Source organism: Bombyx mori, chromosome 15 (assembly GCF_030269925.1).
Source record: "Bombyx mori chromosome 15, ASM3026992v2".
NCBI classification, from domain to species: domain Eukaryota; kingdom Metazoa; phylum Arthropoda; class Insecta; order Lepidoptera; family Bombycidae; genus Bombyx; species Bombyx mori.
This window is the reverse complement of record NC_085121.1, coordinates 6,397,549-6,421,838: the sequence shown is the minus strand read 5'-3', so window position 1 is coordinate 6,421,838 and position 24,290 is coordinate 6,397,549. Positions and strand designations below refer to the sequence as shown.

The following is a 24,290-nucleotide window of genomic DNA, read 5'->3' as shown; positions in this document are numbered from 1 at the left end:
ATAAATTTAAGATTTTTATTATACACATACATATATTCAATAGACATCCATAACCCTGGAAAAGACATCTATATTTATCATACAAATATCTTCCCTTGGCGGGATTCGAACCCGCGACCCCCTTGTGTAGTGACCATGTCACTTACCGCTACACCAGACGGCCGTCTAAATATTACAACCGGAAATTAGTAATACCTTATTCAAAACAGATGGCGTTGATTATAAGTAAATACGATTTGTTCCATAACTATGCTGGGACTCAAACGACATGGAAACTAAAAAGCGTCATCTAGCGTCATTGAGATATAACGGACAAAATTGACGCGCCTCCGTATTATTATTAAGAATTTATAGATTTGATTCTAATCATTAGAAGATTAGTATAATGCAACTTTCTTGCTTGCAGATTTGCAAGATGACTCTAAACCAACTCAGCTTGAAATCGTTTGTTAATAAATTTGCTAGATATTCCACCTACTAGTGCATCCAGTAGGTACGTAAGGCATGTCCACTAGGCATTCAATTTAAAGATGTTACTGCATTTTTGCAGCGCTTTGAGGATTTTTTATGTGCATCACACCTGAAAACTATTCGCGCCTATTTTTCCAGGATAATTTTATTTATATCTATGCATGAACCTAATTACTTGAACCATTTCAACGCTAATTTTAAAAAGGCATAGAGCAAAGTATAGCAGTTTTTAATTATCGATAAAATAAAAAAGACAATTTAACTACAAAACGTATTTTATTAATGTTATTTATTACATTGCTTTGTATGACATAATTAATAACAAATTGTTTAATGAACTTGGATAAACAATTCCATTATCATTTAGAATAATGCTTCTAGATTTGATTATATTGAAACAGGAAGTTATTTATTAAAAAAAACATTGTAAAAATAGGTAACTTAATAATTAGACTAGACAAAATGTGTTTTAGAAATAGTCTTATTTCCAACCATTTTAATGTGCCAAGTGCAAGACTTAATTTCTATAGCTTAATGACGGTTTTCGTGTTAGCTGATACGCATTGAATTCGACTTCTTTGGCGAGCAGTTGCTTTGCGTCGTCCTTGGCACGGACTGCTGCGGCCCTTAGCTCAGCAGGACATGCTCCTACTTCATCGGCGGAGACACATGTTGAGGTTAGATCGTCGAATGCGGACTCACCACCGCAATAGAGGACGCGAGGATGCCCATCGATGCACAGGAAATACTTCTGGCAATTGTTGTCAGACCTATAAAAAATAATGTTTTAATAGCTTATTTCAAGTTTTTTTTTATTGCTTAGATGAGTGGACGAGCTCACAGTCAACCTAGCATTAAGTGGTTACTGGAGCCCATAGACATCTACAACGTAAATGCGTCACACACCTTGAGATATAAGTTCTAATGTCTCACTATAGTTACAACGGCTACCCCACCCTTCACACCGAAACGCATTACTACTTCACGGCAGAAATAGGCAGGGTGATGGTATCTACCCGTGCGGACTCACAAGAGTTCCTACCACCAGTGAATTGCTTAGCTTTTTTTTTTTTTTTTTTTTTTTTCCACAGGAGAAAATCGCCGGATCCCCACCCGCGCGGCAGGTGGGGTATGTGGGAGTTGAACCTCACTAAAAACTCCTGCCGCTCACAACCGGCGCCCTACCTCGGACCGGGCCGGAGCCCAGTCGGGGCTATTGAAACGGCGGGACAGGGTTGACGCAGAGCACATTACATCCATCCCACCGTCCCACGGACGCCGGACCGGTGGCCGCCAGCGAAACGACCACCGGTTCCCTCGTTCAGCGGGCCGAGAGCCCGCTTTGATGGCGCCGCGTTACACCTTCCCCCAGAGCGGTCGGGGGAACGCGGTCTACCATCACCCGGCTTCCTATTGCGGGTGAGCGTGCAGAGCACGCCACCCCTCGTCTGGGTCCCTCCCCGCACAAAACGGGTGGGACCCCTAGCTCTTAGGGGGCCAGGTCACGGATACGACCCCGGTCCCGACCCCCTGCTCGGCGGCGGCGGGTTTCTGCGTAGTGAGGAGAGCTTTCCCTCACTCGCCCCGCCGCCTCCTTCTGCGAGATGGTGCACTCGCAGAAGTCGAGCATAGCCTTCCATGACTCATCGCTGCCAAGCATCGACGCCACGACGCCAGGCAGCGACAAGTCAGGTCCTATCTTTGCGACCAGGACACGGCGCTGCACCTCCCAAGCGGGGCAGACAGCGAGCGTATGCTCCGCCGTGTCCAGGTCGTGTCCACAATGGTGACACCTCGTCGTCGGCTCAGCCCCTATCCGGCGCAGGTACTTCCCGAAGCATCCGTGCCTGGTCAGCACCTGCACCAGACGAAAGGTGAGACGTCCCTCGCCACGATTCACCCAGTCATCAAAGACCGGGTAAACCGCCTCGACGGTCCGTAGCCCCCACGTGGGGTTGGCCAATCGCCTCGACCACGACTCGAGCACGGACCGCCGAGAATGGGCCTTCCGCGCCCGCAGCTCACTCTCGGGGACACGCGCCACGCCCCGAGCACGAAGCTCGCTGCGCCACCGATAGTCGGCAGCGAGCGACTCCGCCTCCAGCTCCCATGGCGGCGTCCCCGCCAAAACACACGCCGCCTCGAAGGAGACGGTGCGATATCCGCGGATGACCCTGATGGCAACGGTGCGCTGCGGCCGGCGCAAGAACCGAGCCATAGTGGCCCGGTTGCGCGGCTCAGCCCACACAGGTGCACCGTACAGGGCCATCGATCGCACCACCCCCGCGTAGAGACGGCGCACAACCTGATCCGGTCCCCCAATATTCGGGAGCAGCCGGCTCAAAGAACCGGCCGTCCCCATCAATCGGGGGACCAGCTCCGCAAAGTGAGCACGAAAGGCCCACCGGCTGTCCAACACGAGGCCGAGGTACTTCAACTGCACCCCGACCCCTATCCGGACGCCTCCAACCACGATGTGGGTGTCAACGGGTGGCGCCCTCCGCGGCCCGTGAAACCACAGAGCCTCGGATTTATTGAGCGCCACGTCGAGACCCAGCCTCCTTATCCTTCCGACGACGAGGGCCACTCCCGCTGTGGCGAGACGGGCAGACTCCCTAAAATCATCCCCCCGGGCCACGACCAACGTGTCGTCCGCGTAACAAATAACGCGGAGGCCCGGGAGGAGGGCGCCCCTCAGCACCCAGTCGTACCCGATATTCCACAAGAGGGGGCCGAGAACCGACCCCTGCGGAACACCACGCACGACCGGAAAACGATGAAGGGTCCCACCGTACCCGGTACATACGACCGACCTGGCCCCCAAATAGGACCCAACCAGCCGGCGGAGGTAGAGGGGCACTCCATGCCTCTCCAGTGCCCCCCCTATCACGGTCCAGGGCAGAGTGTTAAATGCGTTGGCGATGTCAAGAGACACCGCCAGCGCCACCCCACCCCGAGAAACGGCCTCGTCCGAGAGGGACCGCACGCGAAGAATTGCATCCACGGTCGAACGGCCCTCCCGGAAGCCGTACTGCTCCGCCGACAGGTCAGGCCCCACCCCGACCAGGTGCCGAACGATGCGGGCAGCCAGAATACGTTCCAGCAATTTTCCCGCCTCGTCCAGCAGCACGATAGGACGATACCCGGCGGCTGTATCCACCGGGCGCCCCTCCTTCCTCAACAACACAAGTCTACCCGTCCGCCAGAGCGACGGAAACCGTCCCGACTCCAAGCAGCCATTATATAGCTCAAGGAGCCGGTCCCCCAGGGCACCGAGGGCCAAGGCCAATACCCGGCCGTGGACTCCGTCCGGGCCGGGGGCCGTGTCTTTCGCAGTCATCTTGACAACGGCCACCCGGAGCTCTGCCTCGGTAATACGAGGCACCTCAGCAGGAGCTTGGCCGTCGACGGTGTCAGACGGCCCGCCCATAGCGGGAGGGACAAAACCCTCCCGCTCCTGCGGGAACAACGCCGAAACGATGTCCCGCAGCTGCTGGGGCTGGAGACGCTCAGTCATAGAGGGGGCCCACGGGCGCAACTTGCCGCGTACCAATTTGTATGGGCTCCCCCACGGATCCGCTTCGAGCGCCTCCAAGAGTCTCTCCATGTTCTGCTCCTTGGCCCGCCTGATGGCCAGCCGCAGGGCGTCCTTCGCAGCGCGATATTCGCGGTGCAGCCGAGCCTCCTCCTCCGCGAACGCGACGGGCTCGTCGCGCCGCAGGCGGCGGCGACGGCGGTGTCTAGTGCACCGGCGGCTCGCCCGAATGGAGACCGCACGCAGTCTTGCAATTTCGGGCGACCACCAGGGCGACTGTCGCCGTCCAGAGTGCCGAGAGCCGACCCGGGGCATTGAGGCATCACATATGCGGTGCATCGCGCCCCGGAACCATTCGGCCTCGGTTTCCACATCGACAGGTTGTGGGCGCTTGGGCGCCCACGCCGCCACCATAGAGGCCTCCACCAGGAGCTCCCTGTTCAGGAGCTTCAGTGCCCACCTAGGGAATGACCGGGATGCACTCTGCGGGGGGTCAACCCCGCGGGCACCTGCAGCCGGCGTCGGCGCAGGGGCAGAAAGATCGTACCGGATATACCGGTGATCGGACAACGATTCCGCCCCCACCACCACTCTCCAGCCGAGGATGCGCCGCGCGACGGGCGAGCTCGCGAACGTCAAGTCCACGATAGACTCGCCCGTCCACCGCACGCAAGTCGCGATCGAGCCCCTATTAACGATACAGAGACCGACCGCGACCGCCCACTCCTCCAGCAGCCTACCACGAGCGTCCGTGAATGGGGAACCCCAAGCGACAGACTTCGCATTGAAGTCCCCCGCCAGTATCACTGAACGGGGAGCGAGGTGACGAGCGATCACCTCTAGCCCGTCCAGGAACCGCTCGAACTCGACGGTAGGCCGATTCGGAGAAAAGTACACCCCGATCACGACGATATTTTCTAACTGTACCGCGACGATCCCGGGGCCCCTGGTCACCATCGCCAGGGGGGGGACCATCGCGGTTCTTCTGATATGTATGGCCGCCAAGCCATCAACGTCCCCAAACCAACAGTCATCCGCTGGGGGAACGAAGTATGGCTCGGCGACCACAGCCACGTCAATTGACCACTCCGCCATGGTCTGGAGCAACATGTCCTGAGCCCCAGCGGAGTGGTTCAAGTTTCCCTGCAGGAAGCGATAGGTGTGATCCATTAAGACTGAACCACATCCATCGCTCCCTCCCCTACTCCATTGCCCCCGCTATCGGGCGCGAACGCCTCAGCGGGGGACAAAGTGCCGGCCGGTGCTCCCCCGGCCAACCGCTTCTTTTGACGCCGCTTAGCTTGGCGGCGCCGATTTCGTTCAGCATTCTTGCTGGCCGGAGGGCAGGCCTTGCCCCCGGCCCGGTGGTCAGCCTTGCGCCCGGCCGCCGCACATAATAAGCAGTGCGGCGCAGCCGAGCACACGGCCGCCTTGTGTCCCGGCTGACCACAGCGAAAGCACAATCCGCTGCGGTCAACGGCACTCGCGCATTTAGCAAAGCAGTGCCCAGTGCTGAAGCATCTGAGGCACCGCCAGGCGCGTGGTTCGAGAAGGCGCACGCGGGCCGCTATCCAGCCCACGCGCAACCTGCCCGGTTCCCCCGACGGTCTCCCGGGCGGAGGAGCAGCCAAGGAGGTGGCCGCCTCTACCGGGCAACGCACCCAAACAGAGCCAGCCCCGGTATAACCGAGGCGCAGCTCGCCTACGGTTATACTCTCCAGGGCGCAGTTGCCCCGGGCGGCAATAGCCGCCGCCACCTCATCCTTAGTGGTGCAGTCGTCCAGGCCGGTCACTCTCAATTCAGCCATTTTGACCGGCCTGTGCACTCGAACCTCCTCCTCAGGCAGAACCGTACGGAGCTTCGCCGCCAGGCGCTCCGCGATGCCGGAACTATCGGCACCGGGACACTCTAGTAGCTTGGCCCCATTGGCCGTCAGCCTACAGCGGAGGCCCTCCCCCGCCCCGATCTCGTCCAGATCAATAGCCGCGCACGCCCGGGAGACTACATCTCCGTATGACACGCCCTTGGCCTCGGCGGCCGGCAGCAGCGTTAAGACCACTGCCGCCGACCGCGGCGCGCGCGTCGACTTCTTCTTCGTCTTCTTTTTCTTGGCGGCCACAGGCGCTCGACCCTGTTGGGGAGCAGCCTGAGACGCCGCAGTGGCCGGTGCTCCACCCACTTGGGGAGCTGTCGGTACGGCCCTCTTGGCACCCCGCCGGGCCACCACATTCCACCCCTCGTCCATGTTAGACGGGGGCGGGGGCAGCGGACGGGGTTGAGGCGCTTGCGATGTGCACTTCGCGTTAGCGCCGCCCCCCCGCTTGGCTCTGTCTCGCCCCGGGCCCGCCCTAGTAGCTGGAGCCTGTACGGGGGTGGAGCGGGTCACTGCAGCACCCGACACCGCGGCATGTGTAGACGCAGGCCGTTCAGCGTCACCAGCGACAATACGTTTCGCTTCGAGAGCCGCCAGCCCGCCACCCAGCCTTTCCATTACAGCCTGGACGGTGCGATCGATAATCTCGTCCAGGCTGTAGCAATTCGGTTCCGGCAGGCCCAAGATCCGTGGCCCCGCGGATCCCTGCTGCCGCTCGACGGCCGTCGCCTCCCTAGACCGCGGCGACGGGAGACGCGAACGCCGCTGTACCGCGCGCGATGGTGGCAGCACGGGCCACGGGTCGCCAGCCGCCGCTGAGGGACAGGGACCCCGAGGGACCCCGGAGACCAGCGGCGACACCGCCGGCACAGATGCCGGAGGAGTCCGCGACCCAGCGGCACGCGGCAACGCGGGCGACGACCTCGTCGCGGCTACCCGCTTGGTAGCAGCAACCTTGCCATCGGGCCGCTGCTGCGCCTGTAGCTGTGCTCGGAGCCTCAAATTCTCCGCCATCAGCTGCACCACCTGGTCATTGGCGGAAGCAACCGAAGGCAGAACCTTCGAGACTCGCGAGACGACTTCCCGCAGCCTGCGGCCAGCAGCTTTGGTTTTGGCACTGGTCGCCGCATACGACTTGACGGTCTTCATGGCCCTGCCTATGACCAAGGCAGGGTCCCGAAGACCGCCCTCCTCCTCTTCTGTCGTCCGCCCGTCCAGCGAGGCGACAGACATCGACGCCGATGACGGCGCCGGTGACGGTGCGCCCTTCCCCCGAGCGGGTCTCCCTTTAGGGGGCGGCATCTCCTCCGCGGCAGAGGCCGAATCGGAGACTACCACCACTTTCTCCGGTGGGGCATCCGTGTCAGAGGACGACGTTAGCCCCCCCTTCCCTTCGCGGGAAGAAAAGTGAATTGCTTAGCTTAGCTTATTTCAAGTTAACATCTTAGCTGTGGCAAGTAAAATCATGAATCTTCATCTGGTGCGGCGGCGGGTCGAAATAGGCCAAAGATATTTCCACCAGTGCGTGGCAGGTCTTTCTTGACCTACCAACACAAGGTAGATTGAAATTCTTTAATTTGCAACAACATACTGTATACAATTTATAGTATACAGTTGTCGGTATCGAAATCTTACAAACATCTGAAATAATCGGTCCGCATCAGCGAGAGAGACATAGGACATAGGATCTGTTCCGCTAGGTGCTAATGTGTATAAAATTGATTGATAGAAAAACATATTACAATATCATAACAACCTATTAACGTACATCAAATCAATATAATATTATAATAAGCTATAAAAACAAATTCGTCGAATGTAATGAAAATTTTCGCAGAAGACTTTATTTGTAAAACACGTCTGGCTACATTAAATTAAAACAAAGATTCCGTGTCCAAATGTACTGTTAAAATTTATAAACAATCAAACCGTCAATCCAGTGGAAGTATTCAATGTTTTTGCTAAGATAAAATTGAAACTTAAATATGAGGAAAACGGCTTATGTAAATGCAAAATACATACTATCTACCTATCAATTTATTTACTATCCAATCATATGCGTATACTTATCGAATACTTGAAGTCGTCGTGGCCTAAAGGATAAGTCGTCCGGTGCATTCGTGTGTAGCGATGCACCCGTGTTCGAATCCCGCAGGCGGGTACAAATTTTTCTAATGAAATACGTACTCAACAAATGTTCACGGTTGATTTCCACGGTGAAGGAATAACTTCGTGTAATAAAAATCAAATCCGCAAAATTATAATTTGCGTAATCACTGGTGGTGGACCTCTTGGGAGTCCGCACGGGTAGGTACCACCGCCCCGCCTTTTTCCGCCGTGAAGCAGTAATGCGTTTCGGTTCGAAGGGTGGGGTAGCCGTTGTAACTATATCGAGACCTTAGAACTTATATCTCGAGGTGGGTGGCGCATTTACGTTGTAGACGTCTATGGGCTCCAGTAACCACTTAACACCAGGTGGACTGTGAACTCGTCCATCCATCTAAGCAATAAAAAAAAACTGTAAATATTACATAAATTTATCACTCGACAATAGCAATGTAGATATTGCGAACGCATTCATTAGTGGCCTGTTAGAACAAATTTGTGAACAACAAATTGGCACGCGCACGTAACTTTGGTACATACAATGCGTTAGCAAACCTCTGCTGGTATTTCTAATAACGAGGTTATATAAGCAAGGTCACCGCTCATCTTCTGACATTTAACCGCCCGACGACATCGGCTGACCGGTCGGCATTAGGTAACCTGTTCTCGGCGTCTATAACACTATCGCTTAATGAGCGAAGATTTATATATCTGCTTTAAAAATCGCTACATATGCTTTTGTAACATACCTGTAGTATCTATATCCGGCTGGGGGACCAAGTTCTCTACTTATTGGTACTTCGGGGCAACGGAATCCGAGGAAAGCTGAAAAAATTTTTTTTTTAATGATAACATTTTATTTTTATTTAATGCTTTCATTTTAATCTTTTTTTTTTATTGCTTAGATGAGTGGACGAGCTCACAGCCCACCTGGTGTTAGGTGGTTACTGGAGCCCATAGACATCTACAACGTAAATGCGCCACCCACCTTGAGATATAAGTTCTAAGATCTCATGTTTTAGTTACAATGTTAGTTTTAAAGTTGTTAGTTTTAAATAATCTAATGGAACTTACCTTCAGCATCGCAGTCGGCGACTTCATCAGGCCATTCGCAGCGGTAGGTCTCAGAATTGAAAGCCAGTCCGTCGGGACATACAAAATCGTAGCCTACACCGTTCACGCAGTTTCTGAATCCGCTGCAATTGCGGGCGTCGCCTAATTTGAAGTATCCGAATTGATGGGGACACAATTCTGTCGGTTGCGGTGGCTCTGGAATATGTTGAAAATATGTTAAAAGAGTATTATAGGTACTACTACTACTTTACTGCTTCCAGATATTCCACCTAATCGGTTTCTCAAATATCTTTTCGACAATACTACTCTCAATCTGATTATAAACGGTTGTTAAATATCATAATACTAAAATCAATGTGGAGAAATATTTTCTAATCAAATATACCTTCATAGGGGTTTTTTAATTTCAATTTCACCATCGTATTACCAATAATAGAGATGACAATAGAGACAATACTTACATAGGAAATAGGGTCATTTTATTAGTATGCATTTAAATAAGCTACTATTATGACGGCAAAGAGGTACCTTTAGGTGGCCTTGATTGTGCATGCCCGTACCTTCAAATTATCCTGAAGCGCTAAAGTGTTAGAATGGATGTATGTTTATAGCCATAGGTATACAATATACAGTACAATTTGGATCGTTACATTTAATGGCATCATCGCCATCGAAAGTTATCGAGCTCTTTGAAATACTCACACGCTTTAGTAGGTACCTAATGAGTCGATTAAGAAGCGAATGCTCTGTTCAGAACTATTCATCACTGGTATATGTGTCATCAGTACGTTACGTATTCAAGACCTGTATCGCAATGTGTAAAACCGGTACTAAAATAACAAAGTTTAAAATCAGCGATGACAAATCTTTGCGGCTTTGGGCAAAGGGAAAAATACCATATCAGGGTTGATCTCTGATATGTGCGCTTTAAAGTATCGGTTATTTTACTCACGTAGCGAGGATCGTTCGAGACACGGCACTTCGTTAGGGTACTGGCACGGATATACATCGAAATTCACGTTGGGATTGTAACGGAGACCATCGGGGCATAGTTTCTCTTCAGCGGTTCCATTCTGTGTGCAAAATAGGTCATGTTTCAATATCACGCGCATGGTCCTTTGAAGCCGTTGGACCTTTATTGGTAACAGTCTGTTAGACTAAACTAATATAAAAAGCGACCACGTGGTCTCTTCAACTTCTTTTCCAAGTTTGATCATTTTCGGGAGCTAGCGGTATTGATAACCTGTTTATTTTTGCCTTAAATAAATTGTGCTTTTCACTTGATGGGAATTACAGTTGTTAATCTAATGTATGAGTGGCTTCGATTGGATTTTAATGAGGAAATCACGATATCTCTGAGTTCCCGTTAATATTTAACATTATATCTGCCCATTTATGCTGTTAATCCATACCCATCTGTGATCTGTGCCTATTTGGAAAATCTAATAAATGTACATGGTTTCTTGTTAGTCATGATTAGTTGAATATGCAATTTCGAAAAGCACATGTCGCATATTTTGTCAAATACGTTTTTTCATATACATGTAGTTTTGAGGCTTACCTACACCCATTTTATAATAATTCCAGAATTTTCGATTGCTAATTAACACTAAAATATATCTACAAAAAGTTAATATTTTAAATTTTGCTATGCTTTAGAAAATAATCAGTTTTTTTCATTTCCTGAACATTTTACATTTTCAGAGATGTGCCCTTTTCGAAATTGCATATTCAATTGCAATATTTCTCAGCTGTTGAGTTTCATCGTTGTCTCAATGCTAATTTTTGTTTCGAATCCTAATTCTGACCTATTTAAATCGTGTTTAATTTTAAATAATTAATTTAATTTTAACACCTACAATAATTGTAATTGAATACAATACCGATATTACTTACGATGCATTCAATATATCTGTCGCAGCTTCCGGACACTGGATACCTTTCGTTCAGTTCCCTGCATTGTCCAGTAGGCCTGACGGGTGCTTGTTCCTGGTACTGATTTTGGAAGCGATTTGTCTGTCCAAAAGGCTGGTACTGTGTTTGTGTGTAAACTGAAACAAATTGTTTGAGTTACCAAATTATAGAATCTCAGGATGTACCTGGTATGAAATGGTTCTTGTAACATTAAATCGAAAATGAAGTCTCATTGTATTATGGCTGTAAACAATCTGGCAGTAATTGGCTGGATGCGGTACTCCCAACTCACAAAATGTCCTGCCAGTGGTGAGCATCGGGATATCGTAAATTATTGGTAGGTTACTCAAAGAATGATATTGAAAATTCTTCTGTGTAACCCTTAGTTACCTTTTACGATACTAACGGCAGATGACGAAAAGATGAGGTTGTGCCAGAAGTTGTTGAAGCCGTGCCAGAATTATAGACAGAGGAATGTTCTTGTGTTAAATAGTATTTATTCCAGTCGTTTATTTTATTTGAGTTAAAAAACTCATGACAAACGAAATCATATAGTAAATGTATTGACCAAATTAATTTAGTCGAAGTCTCGAGTGATACATGTCATCATGTGCAGTTTTGCATAACAGTTCAAATTGGTTCTTAAACTCAATACTTGATGTTGGCATTTGATTTATGCGCAATAAGTTTACATAATATCACATTATCAAATTTAATATGAGGTTTTGTGAGTTATCACAAACCATTACTGTGAAATACTTTTTAGAAGATTTTGAAGAGTGACGAAGTTTATTCTTTAGGGCTTAAATTATTTTCAGACCAACATTCTGTAGATAGAGCACGTTAGTATACTCAATAAAGCTGTCGTACAGTATCCATTCCTTTATTCCCAGTGTAGGTAGACGAGTTTACAGTTCATTTAAGGGTGAGTGGTTCCAATCGCTAATGCACGTCAGTAATGCCAAAGGCACAGCCAAGCCGCTGCCTACTACTATTTTTTAAATAGCCTTAAACTTCACTACATGTAAACGTTTTACTTACTGATAGTATTGCAAGCCGGTATGTACCAACACGGTGCCTATTTCTGTCGCGAAAAATTCATGAGTTCTGATTTCAAAGCTGGGACAGTCGTTATCATAGGTATCGACATTATCTCTCATGGGCGGTTTTTTTTCGGGCTAGGGACCGAAACTTCGCCAGGTCCCCGCGCCTAGGGGGCGGTATGTGGGACTTGATGATCTGCTGATGTTGGGAGCAGACCGCGAGTCCAAGGAGTTTTTGGGCTCTACCGCACTAGACGACTCTCCTGCACTCTTACACCCGACGGCCGATCTCCGCCCGGAGTCAGAACCCGGTCAGAGTAAGGGGGTTCCCGAGGTCAACACCACAATCAGACACGGGGTACCGCCCCGAGGACGCCCGACCGACGGGTCATCGAGGCGATAATCGACGACCAACGACGCCGGTCTCCGCGGTACAGCGGCCCTACCAGGCTGCTGGTGTTCCGGGATAGACTTGCATGGGCTGCGGTAACCATTTAACGCCAGATCGGCCGGAGAGAGATCAATCACCCATGTAGGCAATAAGACAAAGCTTATTGAATCTAATCAATAGCTCGGTAGAGATATCGTACTTTTGCTCTGGATTTTTTTCTGTATACTGTCCGATTTGCTCGACCACTTATTTATTTTTATTACACACAAGCTCTAGTACCACAATGTAGTTTTGTTGAATATCAATAAAGAATGAACGAGGTAATAAAGTTGAAAAATTAAGCATCAATATTGTGTTTTAAAATCTATTTTCCTTTAGCACCTCTAATAAAATAAGCAACGCAAATATTTTAAGGATATCACGCTTATTGGAATTTTAAATAAGCATAGTATTTTTTTATGTTTATTTCTGATGTCCTTTAATATTGGAGGTCAAATGCGAACGACTAAAGAATGTTTTATTTTGTTTTTTAAATGTACGTCATAAGCACATTGAGGAATATTATTTTCTATGTTTTTCAATACAAATTTAGACATACGACAGTATGTAAGTGCATTTAAATGTCTTCATTCTTCTATAAATATATGAACTGTTGCTTAAGCTACAAATAAAAGACACTTTCAAGATATTGAGTTTTTGTAAACATGTTTTTTATTAGGTATTAGTCTAATTTTTATGAAAAGTAGGTTTTTATTACTTTTCTATATTCAACGGATCTAAATTAGGCTTCTTTCTTATGTGCACTGAATATACACTAAATAAGAATAAAATACCCAGAGCGCTAGTTTTTGTTTTTGCTGGCTGTTTTTGAATATCCAACTATCCGAAAAGACCACCTATATTGGCCAAAGCCACATTAGAAGAAAAAGGAAATCTTTAAAAAATATGTACGGTCAAGGATTCAAAATAAAAAAATGAAATTCTAAAGCAGATAACATAAATTATAAATCGTTATTAAATATATTATTAAAGATCCTTAAACATTTATAAATATCAATATTGTTTGCACTAAAGCTTTTTATGTTAAAAGGCAGAAAACTCGCACAAAATCAAATAATGAATTCCATGAAACGACATTCGGTATGACCTAGAAGCTGGTTTTTTTCTCTCAAGCCTCATCCGTGACTGAACTAATATATTCGTTAATTTATTTGAATTTTTACATGCTATTGTTTAATTGTTTTACTATTGTTTTCATTGTTTGTAACAGGTCGAGCGTGAATTTATAAAATACGTAGTCCTTGAAAAACTTAAGTACAAGTACATAGTCCATTGAAAAACTTAAGTGTTTTGAATTGGAATAGATTCATTAAAATGTTTATTACATCATAAATTGTACCACAGCTAATAAGCCACAGTTAATTTATTTTATTTTATTTAAATAATAATTGTTTTTATCATACATCTTTTTATTTCTGATTTAGTGTAAATTTATGAAAATTATCAATTAGCACGTTGACTATTTATGTCCACTCTTTCCAGGTGCAGCTCTCTTTTAGAAACCGCGGGAAGCCAGGTGTAGCTATATCTAATTTGAAATACAATTTTTTTTTTAAATTGGATCTCGTGCAAAAAAGTTTTTATATCAAAGGTCGATTTGCTGTTTTCATACAACAATTATTAAATGCCACAATGAAAACAAAAGAAAAGCGTTAAAGATTCCGCTGTCTATTAAATATGTGTAACTCACCAAAGGCGCAAAAGCACGTCAAGATCACAAAAGTCCTCTCCATGTCTGCACAACAGGTGTACTGACACGTTCGAACGATCTTCGCACGGACAATGAATGACACTACTTAAGAGATGGGGAGAAGCGACCTTGGTGAAGACCGGGTTGCGACACCCGGACTCATCTCAGGCCGCACCTCGTCTTACATCAGAGTTCTGTACATTGCAAAGCATCGCGCTTCAGAATTTTCTCGGAATTTTTTTAGAAAGGGCTAGCATAATCCATGTTAAATTTGTAACATATTACGTAATTACGAAGAGATCAATTTCATCAAATCAGGGCACAATTAAAGTTAATTCGTTTGATTTTAGTTACTGGGTGAAGTGCTTAGTGGAAAGTGTGAAAATTTTTGCTTAGATGGGTAGATGAGCACACAACTCAAGTGTTACCGGAGCCCATAGACATCAACAAAGTAACGACCGCCACCCATCTTAAGGTATGAGCTCTACGTCTCAGTTTTTACAGTACAACGGTTGTCTCACCCTTTAAACCGAAACTCATTACTGCTTATTGCCACAAATAAGCAGGTTGGTGGACCTGCCCTTGTAAGTTCACATGACGCCCTACCACTACTAAAGAGAACTGATATTTTCGATGCCGAACCATTGACGCAATGTATGACCGATAAGATAGACATGAAATTTTAAGCGAGGCAGATTTTTTGCAGAATAAATCGGCGATCTCTGACGAATGTCACAGAATTTATAGCACAAGTCTCTAAGCCTCATTTAAAGATAAGATAATTGCATAGAGAAAAGTCTCGCATTTGTTGTAGATTTGATTAAGAAGCGTGTATGAGTGAAACGAACGTGTTTCAGTGAGGCGAATCGTCTAAAGATGTGCACTACCTTAACTCACGGACGGTCAGAAGTTCTTTTTTTTTATCCTACCAAGCTGAGAGCCTTGAGAGGCTATTTCAGCGTAATCTTAACTAGTAGGTGAGCTCACGGGGCTCAAACCTGACGACGATGCTAGCACGAACCCTAGCAAGAGCCGTGCTTCACAGAATCTACCACCGGATCGGAAACGCGACCCACTGAGGAGATCCGGGGAGAAACTCAGTGGGCTGTGTCTGAGGGTTAATTTACTCGTCGAGCCCTTCGTCGCAGGCGACAGGTTCGACGAGAACGATGGCCGGCGGTCAGAAGCGGGTTCGTTTCGAATATGGGCACATTGAGAAATGACAGCGAAGTTTGATGTAGGCTTCAATTGGCCGGATTAAATGTCGACGGATATAACATATGTTCGAGTAACGAAACGTGGGTTGAAAAAACAACGACGCTTCACCCGCCGTACCAACATACGTCATCATTGAAATGTATTGCCACTAATCCAATATCATACTCATATATAATTATTTGGCATAGATAATCATACATAATGAATATATTTGACTAAATTTATGCAAAAAATCTAGTTAGTACCTAAATATTAGTGAGTTTTCAGATATATGTACTTATATGTATGCATAAATAATTGTTTATTCGTAGGTATGCACATATTCAAATGAAAACGTCTGTGCTGACTGGGTGGCGGCTCCGTCATCGTTCCTATTCGTTGGAACAAAGTTCATTGTAAAAAAAAAACTAATATTTCAGTTATTTACTACATTTATATAAAGTAATTCGCAAAACATCAGGGCCAGCAGACAGTTCCGTTCTGAATTCCAATTCTGCCCACGTTCTGACCTTTTGTACTGGTGTGAAATCGCTTACGTGGCATATTTTTGATTCTAAGAAATGAACATATCGTTTCAGTAGCAATCAATACAATGTATTAAATTAGTAGCTCTCCACGATATAATGGTAGAGTGAAATAAACGATTATGACCCAGTATAAAGACGTCCACGCACGCTCCCTGTATTCAAACTCGCATGAAGTTACTTAGTCCGCGACCGCGCCGCCTTCATTATCTGCGCCCTCTATCCAATGATCTGCACCCGGAGCAAAATGTCCCTTTGCTATACCATGACGTGATTTATGCGCGTGTGGGGTTCGCTAATGCGGCCCGCACCCACATAAACACCCAACAAATTATCCCGCCTCTTTAGATTAGTCGTGACATTTCACGACGATTTAGATTTAGAACCCTTGTGTAAGTATATGAAGGCAGCGGCAGAATTCCAATCGCGACAGCGACGCGGCACGATAACATTGTTATTGTGACCGCTGTTAACTACATTTCTGGCCCGCCTGCGGCTGCAATTAGCTACCATGGATTTCCTAGACAAGTTTTGATGGATCTTTTTTTTTCTTAAATTGTTGGAGGAGCTCGCAGCCCCCCTGGTGTTAAGTGGTTACTGGAGCCCATAGACATCTACAACGTAAATGCGCCACCCACCTTGAGATATAAGTTATAACAGCTGCCCCACCCTTCAAACCGAAACGCATTACTGCTTCACGGCAGAAATAGGTAGGGTGGTGGTACCTACCCGCGCGGACTCACAATCGGTCCTACCACCAGTAATCTAATTAATCTAGTATCAGTGCTAGTTTTAACGCTAGTAACAGCCAAAGTCGGTACTGGTCGAGCTCGTTGAAGAGCTCGAAATGAGACTTAGCACACAGAATCAGCCCTCTTAACTTCTCGCCGGACTATAATCATTGTTTCGCGGCTCAAATCCCTTTGTAGATGTATTCGCAAAAGAGCTTGTTCTCGAGTTGTTAGGACTCCTTTGAATGCGCTCGGGCACTTGTCAGCAAATACCCTCCTTCCCGGTTAAGTCTTTGAATTCCCCTATTCGTTATGGTGAAGGTGGAAATGCCTCCTTGCACCCCCTCACCCCGAAAAACAATACATTCTATACTCGGAGCGGTAATATTGTTCGTTCAATGGCCGTATTTCGATTTGAACAGTGAATTTTTGTTCGAACTTGATTTCATGACTTCCAGTTACGTTAGTGATTTCCTATTTAAAACAAGTTTTGAAATTGATCTCATCAAACAAAGTCAGTCAACATTATAGTCAAAAGTCAAATAATTTCCATTTGTTTTTCCTAAAAATATATATGTAAGTATATAATAAATCATAAAATACGCTAGGATGCGTTAATAAAATAGTAAAATGTTTTTGAATTCATAATAGGAAGGCCTCTGGGATGTCTGAAATGTCAAGGATTGTAGATACCGAATGTATAATATGTATGTTAATTATATAATTTTCTTTCATAGTTTTGGACGAATTAATGAAGTATTTTTTAATTATACGTCATGATAATTTATGATGGCGAATAATAATAAAAAATAAGTCAGGGACATCTTTTTAATTTTGTTACCGTTTACCTTTCGTTTATTTCTATTTGCATTAGTTATATCATCTATATATTAAAACGTGACGCAAAAATTTCATATCCCTTTTTTCGAAAATTGCGCGGACGGAGGAGTATGAAATTTTCCACACTTATAGAGAATATATAGAAGAAGTGCACAATGCTAATATTTTTTTTAAATAATGCATAAAAGATACATTAAATCAATAAAGAAAACATTACACACACTACCATGTAATTGACACACACACGTATACTCTTTGTTTATTGTCAAACTTTTGTTACTGCTTAAAGTCTGTAGTCAAATTGAGAATAGGTTAGTATTGTTTATCTTTAATATTACGAGTATTTGTCTATAGTGTAGTCATGGCGAAATCTGTAACAATAGGACCATAATAATGTTGAAACTTATAATTTCAATTAATTATAGTCGAATTTCGACAACTGCGGGACCACTAGTATTGATTATTCTATCTCTATATAATTCCAAGAGTATCTGCCCGTTATTTAAGTGTTTGTGCACGCTAATTATAATCAATAATACAATGACTGAACCCATCTGATTGTTGTTCTAGCTGAAATCTTTAGAAATATTTGGGCTAGAATGTGCTTTATGTTCTATATTTCCTTATGGATATTGAAATAAAGAGAATTTTTGAAAAGGGGTTACCGTATTTAAAATATTGAAATTACAGGTTTTTGACTTTTGAAAACGGAAATCAAATGTCCAGGGCTTAAAAATTTCACAGTTCTTATCAATTTCACTCACAATTAAATTATTTTACTATTTCGTATTCCATATCCTATACATATATGTCTCGGAGAACCGTAGTTGAATATCTAATGCACGTCACGTACTGGTCTAGCATAGTTAGATCGACTTCCTTATCATCTCGCCCGCTATATTTTTGTATTCATGTCTGCTACCGTCTGGTATTTTAATATAATTTGGAATTTTGCAGATGTAGAATTACTAGTTCTGATTCAAGCGGACGTGAATTTTTTTTATTGCGTAAATGGTTCGACAAGCTCACGGCTCACCTGGTGTTAAGTGGTTACCGGAGCCCATAGACATCAACAACGTCAATGCCGCCACCCACCTTGAGACATGAGTTCTAAAGTCTTCGTTTTTATAATATAACGGCTGACCCACTTTTCACAAACCGAAACCCATTACTGCTTCACTGCTGAATTAGTTGGGGCGGTGGTACTTACTCGTATGGACTCACAAGACCTCCTACCACCAGGGCTATTTTTAGTAACTTGATAAATATTGAACAAGTTGCGATCGCAAAATGGTTGGCGCGGTCATTCATGATGAGCTATGTTTTTCTGTAAATTTCTAGAATGTAAATGCTTTTAATATCAGCTCCTATGGAATAATTACCTATGTTTTTTTTGTTAGGTAATATATTAGGGGTTAAAGTATGAAATTGCCGATTTGTACTAAACATTTTAAATTCATTTTCTTATTCATTTAACATATTTATATAATCAAAATATCTACCATTATTATCTATACATTGCTGCCATCTAATAAGAAGGTCATTTATGCCTTTGCGATAGAATAGATTCTATAAACCGTGTGAAAGCATTTTGTACTGCCTCCTGGGAAGAAAACTTTTTATCACGTAGAAAATTGTCCAAATCACGAAAAAAATGGTAGTCCCTTGCAGCAAGATCTGGTGAATACGGAGGGTAACGAATGGTTTTTAATTGCAGTTCCTGTAGAGTTAAAACGATTTCTCGTGCTGTATGAGGTCTCGCGTTATCATCGAGCAATAATGGTGAAGATCGATTCATGAGTTGGGGCTGTTCCATTGCAAGTTTTACTATGATTGTTCGGAGTTCGGCACAGTACGCATCTGTCGTTATTCCTTGACCAGATCGGAGAAAGCTATAGTGAATAACACCATGCTGAGACCACCAAAGAGTTACCATTACTTTTTTATTGGTAAGCTTTGCTTTAGGACACTGCTGTGGCGTTTGGCCTGGGGTTAGCCATTGCATTTTTCGCTTACGGTTGTCGTAAAGAATGCAGTTCTCATCACATGTCACAATTCGATCCAATAATCCTTCATTTCTGTATCGGTTCAACAAGGCAACACAAGTTTCAACACGCATTTCATCCTGCAGATCAGTCAAAACATGAGGCATTTTTGGCCATTTTTTTATATTTTGTATTTTATTGATTTGACGCAAACGAGTCACTATTGTTGGTAAGGTAACGTTAAACCATGCCGCTAATTCCCTGCTAACTTGGCTCGGGTCGGCTTCCACCATCTCTTTCATTTCATTGTTATTCATATGTGTGGGTGGTCTTCCACGTGGTTCATTCCTCAAATCAAAATTCCCATCACGAAAGCGTTTAAACCAAAATCGCACGGTGCGTTCATTAGCAGTCCCCTCTCCAAACGCAACATTGATATTGCGAGCTGTTTCTGCAGCGTTAGTTCCATGTCGGAAATCATGTTCAATAATCACTCGAATTTTCGAAGTATCCATCTTTATTGTCGAAGCTGAATAAAAAAAACAACTGAAAGTCAATAATCGAATGTTGCACATTTTTTAAAAGAAGAACCTCATATGTACTATTTGAAAAAAGTTTCACTCAAAAATCTCAAACCATGAAGGTTCTATGTCAATTCGAAGTACATATTACAATAGAACGGTAATTTCATACTTTAACCCCTATTAGATTAAGCGAACTCAAGCTAAACAAAGACGAAAATATAATACTCGAAATGCTAAGAGGTCGAATTAATACATTTTAAAAGAACAATTTTGTACAAACAGGTGAAACAGGCGTGGGTTTTTTTTTCTTATTTCTTCTTATTTAATATAAGGCGTTATTATCTATGATTATATCTGTGTTTCATGTCAGAGGAGCTTATTGTATCAATTGTCAAATATAGACAAAAAGAATATCTTTTATTATTGAAATAAAATGAATGGTACGCTCCTATGCACATTATGCATTTTGATATTATCCGCACGATGTCCAATTTCGAGTCGATTGTTGAATATAATTTTTGTTAATACAAGATTTGATACAAACTTCATGACTGGTGTTAGATTTACTGGTAGAAATACTACATTATATTCAAAAGACGAAGATAGGCCAAGCAGCGGTGAGAATTCTGAAGAAAATAAAGAGAACGTCAATAATAAAGGTACTAGTAACGAAAGTGATGATATTGGTAAACCAAATACCACAGAATCTGTTGAAGAAGTAGAGAACAAAACCGATAATGGAACGCAGCCTCGAAGTCGTATAGAAACATATGATGAATTTATTCGTTTTAGAGATTCCAGCAGACCTCCCGACAGTCATTACCCCCCGGGACCAGGAATCGGTGTGAAGAGATCTGGATCGTCCAAAATTGAGGGGAATTCTGTGAGCGCCGTCTCGATTTTAATTTGTGTGCTCTGACTTTCATTATAGTCTAGTATTGAATTAAGCTTTGTTTTTTTGGATTATTATCGTCGAGTTGCGAAGTGAAAAATAAAAACAATTTTCTTTTTATACTGAGACTCCTTTAATTTCGAACGATTACATGTCCTTTCGTTTTCTATTATTTCAATTATAAAATTTTTAAATAACTAGAATAAATCGTACACTTCGATAAAATACAATTTCGTTAATCACATTTAGAGGTTTCTTCTGTTTAGGTATTGCACTTAAAAACTAACAGGCACATATTAAGCCTTCGTGAAAACTCACCACATGCGTTTGACCGTCACCCAAACCCATTTATTTGTTTTAAAAAATAAACTAAATAACTTACTGAAACTATTCGAAAGTCTGCTAATAAAGATATGTCTTTAATTCTGTGTTATAAACCAAAATTAATTTCGTTTGGCAAAAATTGTTTGTGTTCATTGCAGTTTTATTAAACACATAGCCTCTTCAAATTACACAAATTTTAATCAAACAATTATAAGTGTACAATGCTGGACAAGTGTAACACTTAATAGATTAAATACATTATAAAGGTTTTTATTAGCATTAACTATAAGTAATGAAGTAGTAAAGTACTTAACTAACTATAATATTTAATTGCTACAAACTAGTGTTCGAACGTGGTGAGTTTAATCACTTTCACAATATATATATATAGCGCTAGCTAATCTTACTAAATCCACAATAAGGCCCAAAACTTTTTTCCTTATATTTATTAGGCTATGACTTGGAAATACATTATTGACTTAAATAGTAAATATGAATTAAGCTTGTTTCGCATTTAAATAGGTCATTAAATAAATAGCATGTCTAAATGCAGCGTAACATATTATAATTAAAATCGAAGAGCTATCGAATATTTGGACCAAACTGTATTTATAAACTTTTACCTCTTTTGTTTATGTGAACATTTATCGGATATGATTTGTTATATTGTTGTATTTAAAAGTAAATTGAAGAACATAGGAACATTATACAGGAGACAGTAAATTTATAAGTCTTAATTATTATGATTAAATCTAGCGAGTAATTACAACTTAAAATAATTGACAAACATTTATCTGACACACTCACAAAAAATACTAAATTATAAGTAGTAGCAATATAGCTATATGATCGTGGCAAGCTACATATTCACAAAGACATTACACAAAAATTCTAATTAAAATTATGAAATAATACTATCAAGATAATAAATAAATTGATGACTGAATTTAAATGAAACAGAGATAGATACGTTTGCCTCAATGATAACAAGAAAGCCGATTATGAAAGGTAATGCTACAAAATTAAAAATATAGTTGGCTAATCCCGCGTCACTTATGCGGTGTGTCCTTGCAAAGTTGGACGGCACGATGCATTTACGCTATGATTGTATTGTATTAACTTGGGATTTTGCAAGTCGTAGACATGATAAAAACTAGTTTTACGGCTTAATTGCCCCTTTTTATAGTCATTATATTATATTCAACACTTCAAATTCTTTACAGTTTTCTTGGACGCATACGAATGACATAATGATATTACGAAGATAATAAATGAAAGATTAAGCTGTAAAAAACTTTTAATTATGATTTTGCTTTTTTTTAATTAAGGAAATAATGTACTCAAACTTATCGTTTTTCTAATAATGACGACATGTATGACTCAAATATTATAATGCCAAACATATTGTTTCATTTTTGAATGGTTAAAATTTGATATGGATTTTTAACGATGTACATATTCCTAAAGTGAACTAAATTGTGTACCGTACCTAACAATTGAAATATTTGATACTCAAACGACATTTGCTGCGCGTTTGTTCCGAATTTAAAATACTTATGGTTTTTATGTAAAACTAATTTAAACAATACAAAACACTGGGTTTTTTTAGGTGCTCTAGTCAATTGTTTTCTTATAACCGAATTCATTGAAGCGATACATTATTCTTTTTTTGGAAACCAATTTTATTTGCAGTTCATTAGCATTGAATAATAATAACAAAATGTATGTTTTAAATTGCTTATTTGACAATCTTGTCTATTAGTTGCGTATTCAGAGAATATTTATTTATTAAACCGACATCGTTTCGTTCCTTTCAATAACACGATTGACATAACACGTGATATGACACAAAATATACAAAAAAAATATATAATGACTTAGGTTAGTTATGCTTAGGACGTAATAAGTTCGTTTCGATTTTAATGAGTTTAATCAAAAGCGAATTTTCTGGAATATCACGTCGAGAACACGGGGTTCGAATACAAAATCGTAAAAATAATGATATGTTTAAAGAGTAGCAAATTCCAGCTGTAAAGTTTTACAAAAACAGGCGGAAGATCGCACCCTGTTGCATAATTCACAATCACACAATAAAATGGCGTAACGTCAAAGAGGAAGATAGTATTTTAACACGTTGACTGCCATGTAGGTGTTCTTCTATTAAGGCGTCTGAATTGTACAACTTTGTCTCTTTTTTTATTGCTTAGATGTGTAGACGAGCTCACAGCCCACCTGGTGTTAAGTGGTCACTGGAGCCCATAGACATCTACAACGTAAAATGCGCCACACACCTTGAGATATAGTTCTAAGGTCTCAGTATAGTCACAACGGCTGCCCCGCCCTTCAAACCGAAACACATTACTGCTTCACGGCAGAAATAGGCGGGGCGGTGGTACCTACCCGTGCGGCCTTACAAGAGTTATTGTTAAGAGTTAGTTGCTATGTTTTAGTCTTTTTCGGTCTTTTAGAAATAGATTCACACTCACTATCTACGGATTCGTCTTTCCCTTAGTCTATTAGATATTCCGGCGCCTTAGTTAAAAGATCGAAATTGATATAATTACTTCAGTGCGTAGGGCACCGGTGACCTATACGGCAGTCAATGCGTTAAGGAATTTAATATTAGGTTACAGCGCGCAACCGCTTCTGGTGCCGAAGAGTTTCTTCAGTTCGGGCATAATGACGTTCATAACGAAACTGGATTGGCGACTAGCGATGACGTCCCTCTTGGGATTCTTCACGTAATGCTTGATGCCGGGCTTGTGGATCAGGAACGCGTTGTTCAATATCATAAAATCGTAATCCTTAACACAAAGGACGTAGCCCTGTGCGGAGAAAAATAATCATTATTCAAATGAATACCAGCTACATCCATTTGACTCCATACAGAAACGGGCTGTTCGGATGGCCGATAGTCCTGCTCTCGTGGATCGCTTGAAACCTCTGGATCTACGGAGGGGATTCGGTTCTCTCTGTGTTTTATACCGTATGGTCCATGGGGAATGCTCTGAGGAATTATTCGAGATGATCCCCTCATCTCCTTTTTATCATCGCACCTCTCGCCATCGGAGCAGAGTTCATCCATATTATCCGG

At 43.3% G+C, this 24,290-nt stretch overlaps 2 protein-coding genes across 3 annotated transcripts in view; both read right to left on the bottom strand.

Annotated features, from left to right (window-relative positions):
* Window positions 1-728: 728 nt before the first annotated feature.
* LOC101743739 (protein obstructor-E) lies at window positions 729-15,443 on the bottom strand. Its single transcript, XM_038015654.2, has 6 exons — window positions 14,159-15,443; window positions 10,957-11,111; window positions 10,013-10,133; window positions 9,061-9,255; window positions 8,736-8,811; window positions 729-1,241 (listed from the first exon to the last, which is right to left on the bottom strand). Exons 1-6 carry the CDS (start codon window positions 14,199-14,201, stop codon window positions 989-991), a joined length of 843 nt encoding a protein of 280 aa, XP_037871582.1. The 5' UTR covers window positions 14,202-15,443; the 3' UTR covers window positions 729-988.
* Window positions 15,444-20,981: 5,538 nt separating this feature from the next.
* LOC101743890 (beta-1,4-glucuronyltransferase 1) overlaps window positions 20,982-24,290 on the bottom strand; it is an 82,269-nt gene continuing 78,960 nt past the window's right edge. For both annotated transcript variants that reach the window (XM_004928508.5, XM_021349603.2), the window contains one exon: window positions 20,982-24,021. In XM_004928508.5, the coding sequence (XP_004928565.1) occupies window positions 23,824-24,021 (198 nt within the window). In that variant the 3' untranslated portion in view covers window positions 20,982-23,823. The remainder of the gene's footprint in view (window positions 24,022-24,290) is intronic.

Excerpts from the sequence above, each read along its gene's own strand:
- LOC101743739 (XM_038015654.2), bottom strand. The coding sequence starts at position 14,201 with ATGGAGAGGACTTTTGTGATCTTGACGTGCTTTTGCGCCTTTG. Across the intron at positions 11,112-14,158 it reads GACGTGCTTTTGCGCCTTTG|TTTACACACAAACACAGTAC; the intron begins GTGAGTTACACA and ends AATTTGTTTCAG. Across the intron at positions 9,256-10,012 it reads TCTCGAACGATCCTCGCTAC|AGCCACCGCAACCGACAGAA; the intron begins GTGAGTAAAATA and ends AACATATTCCAG.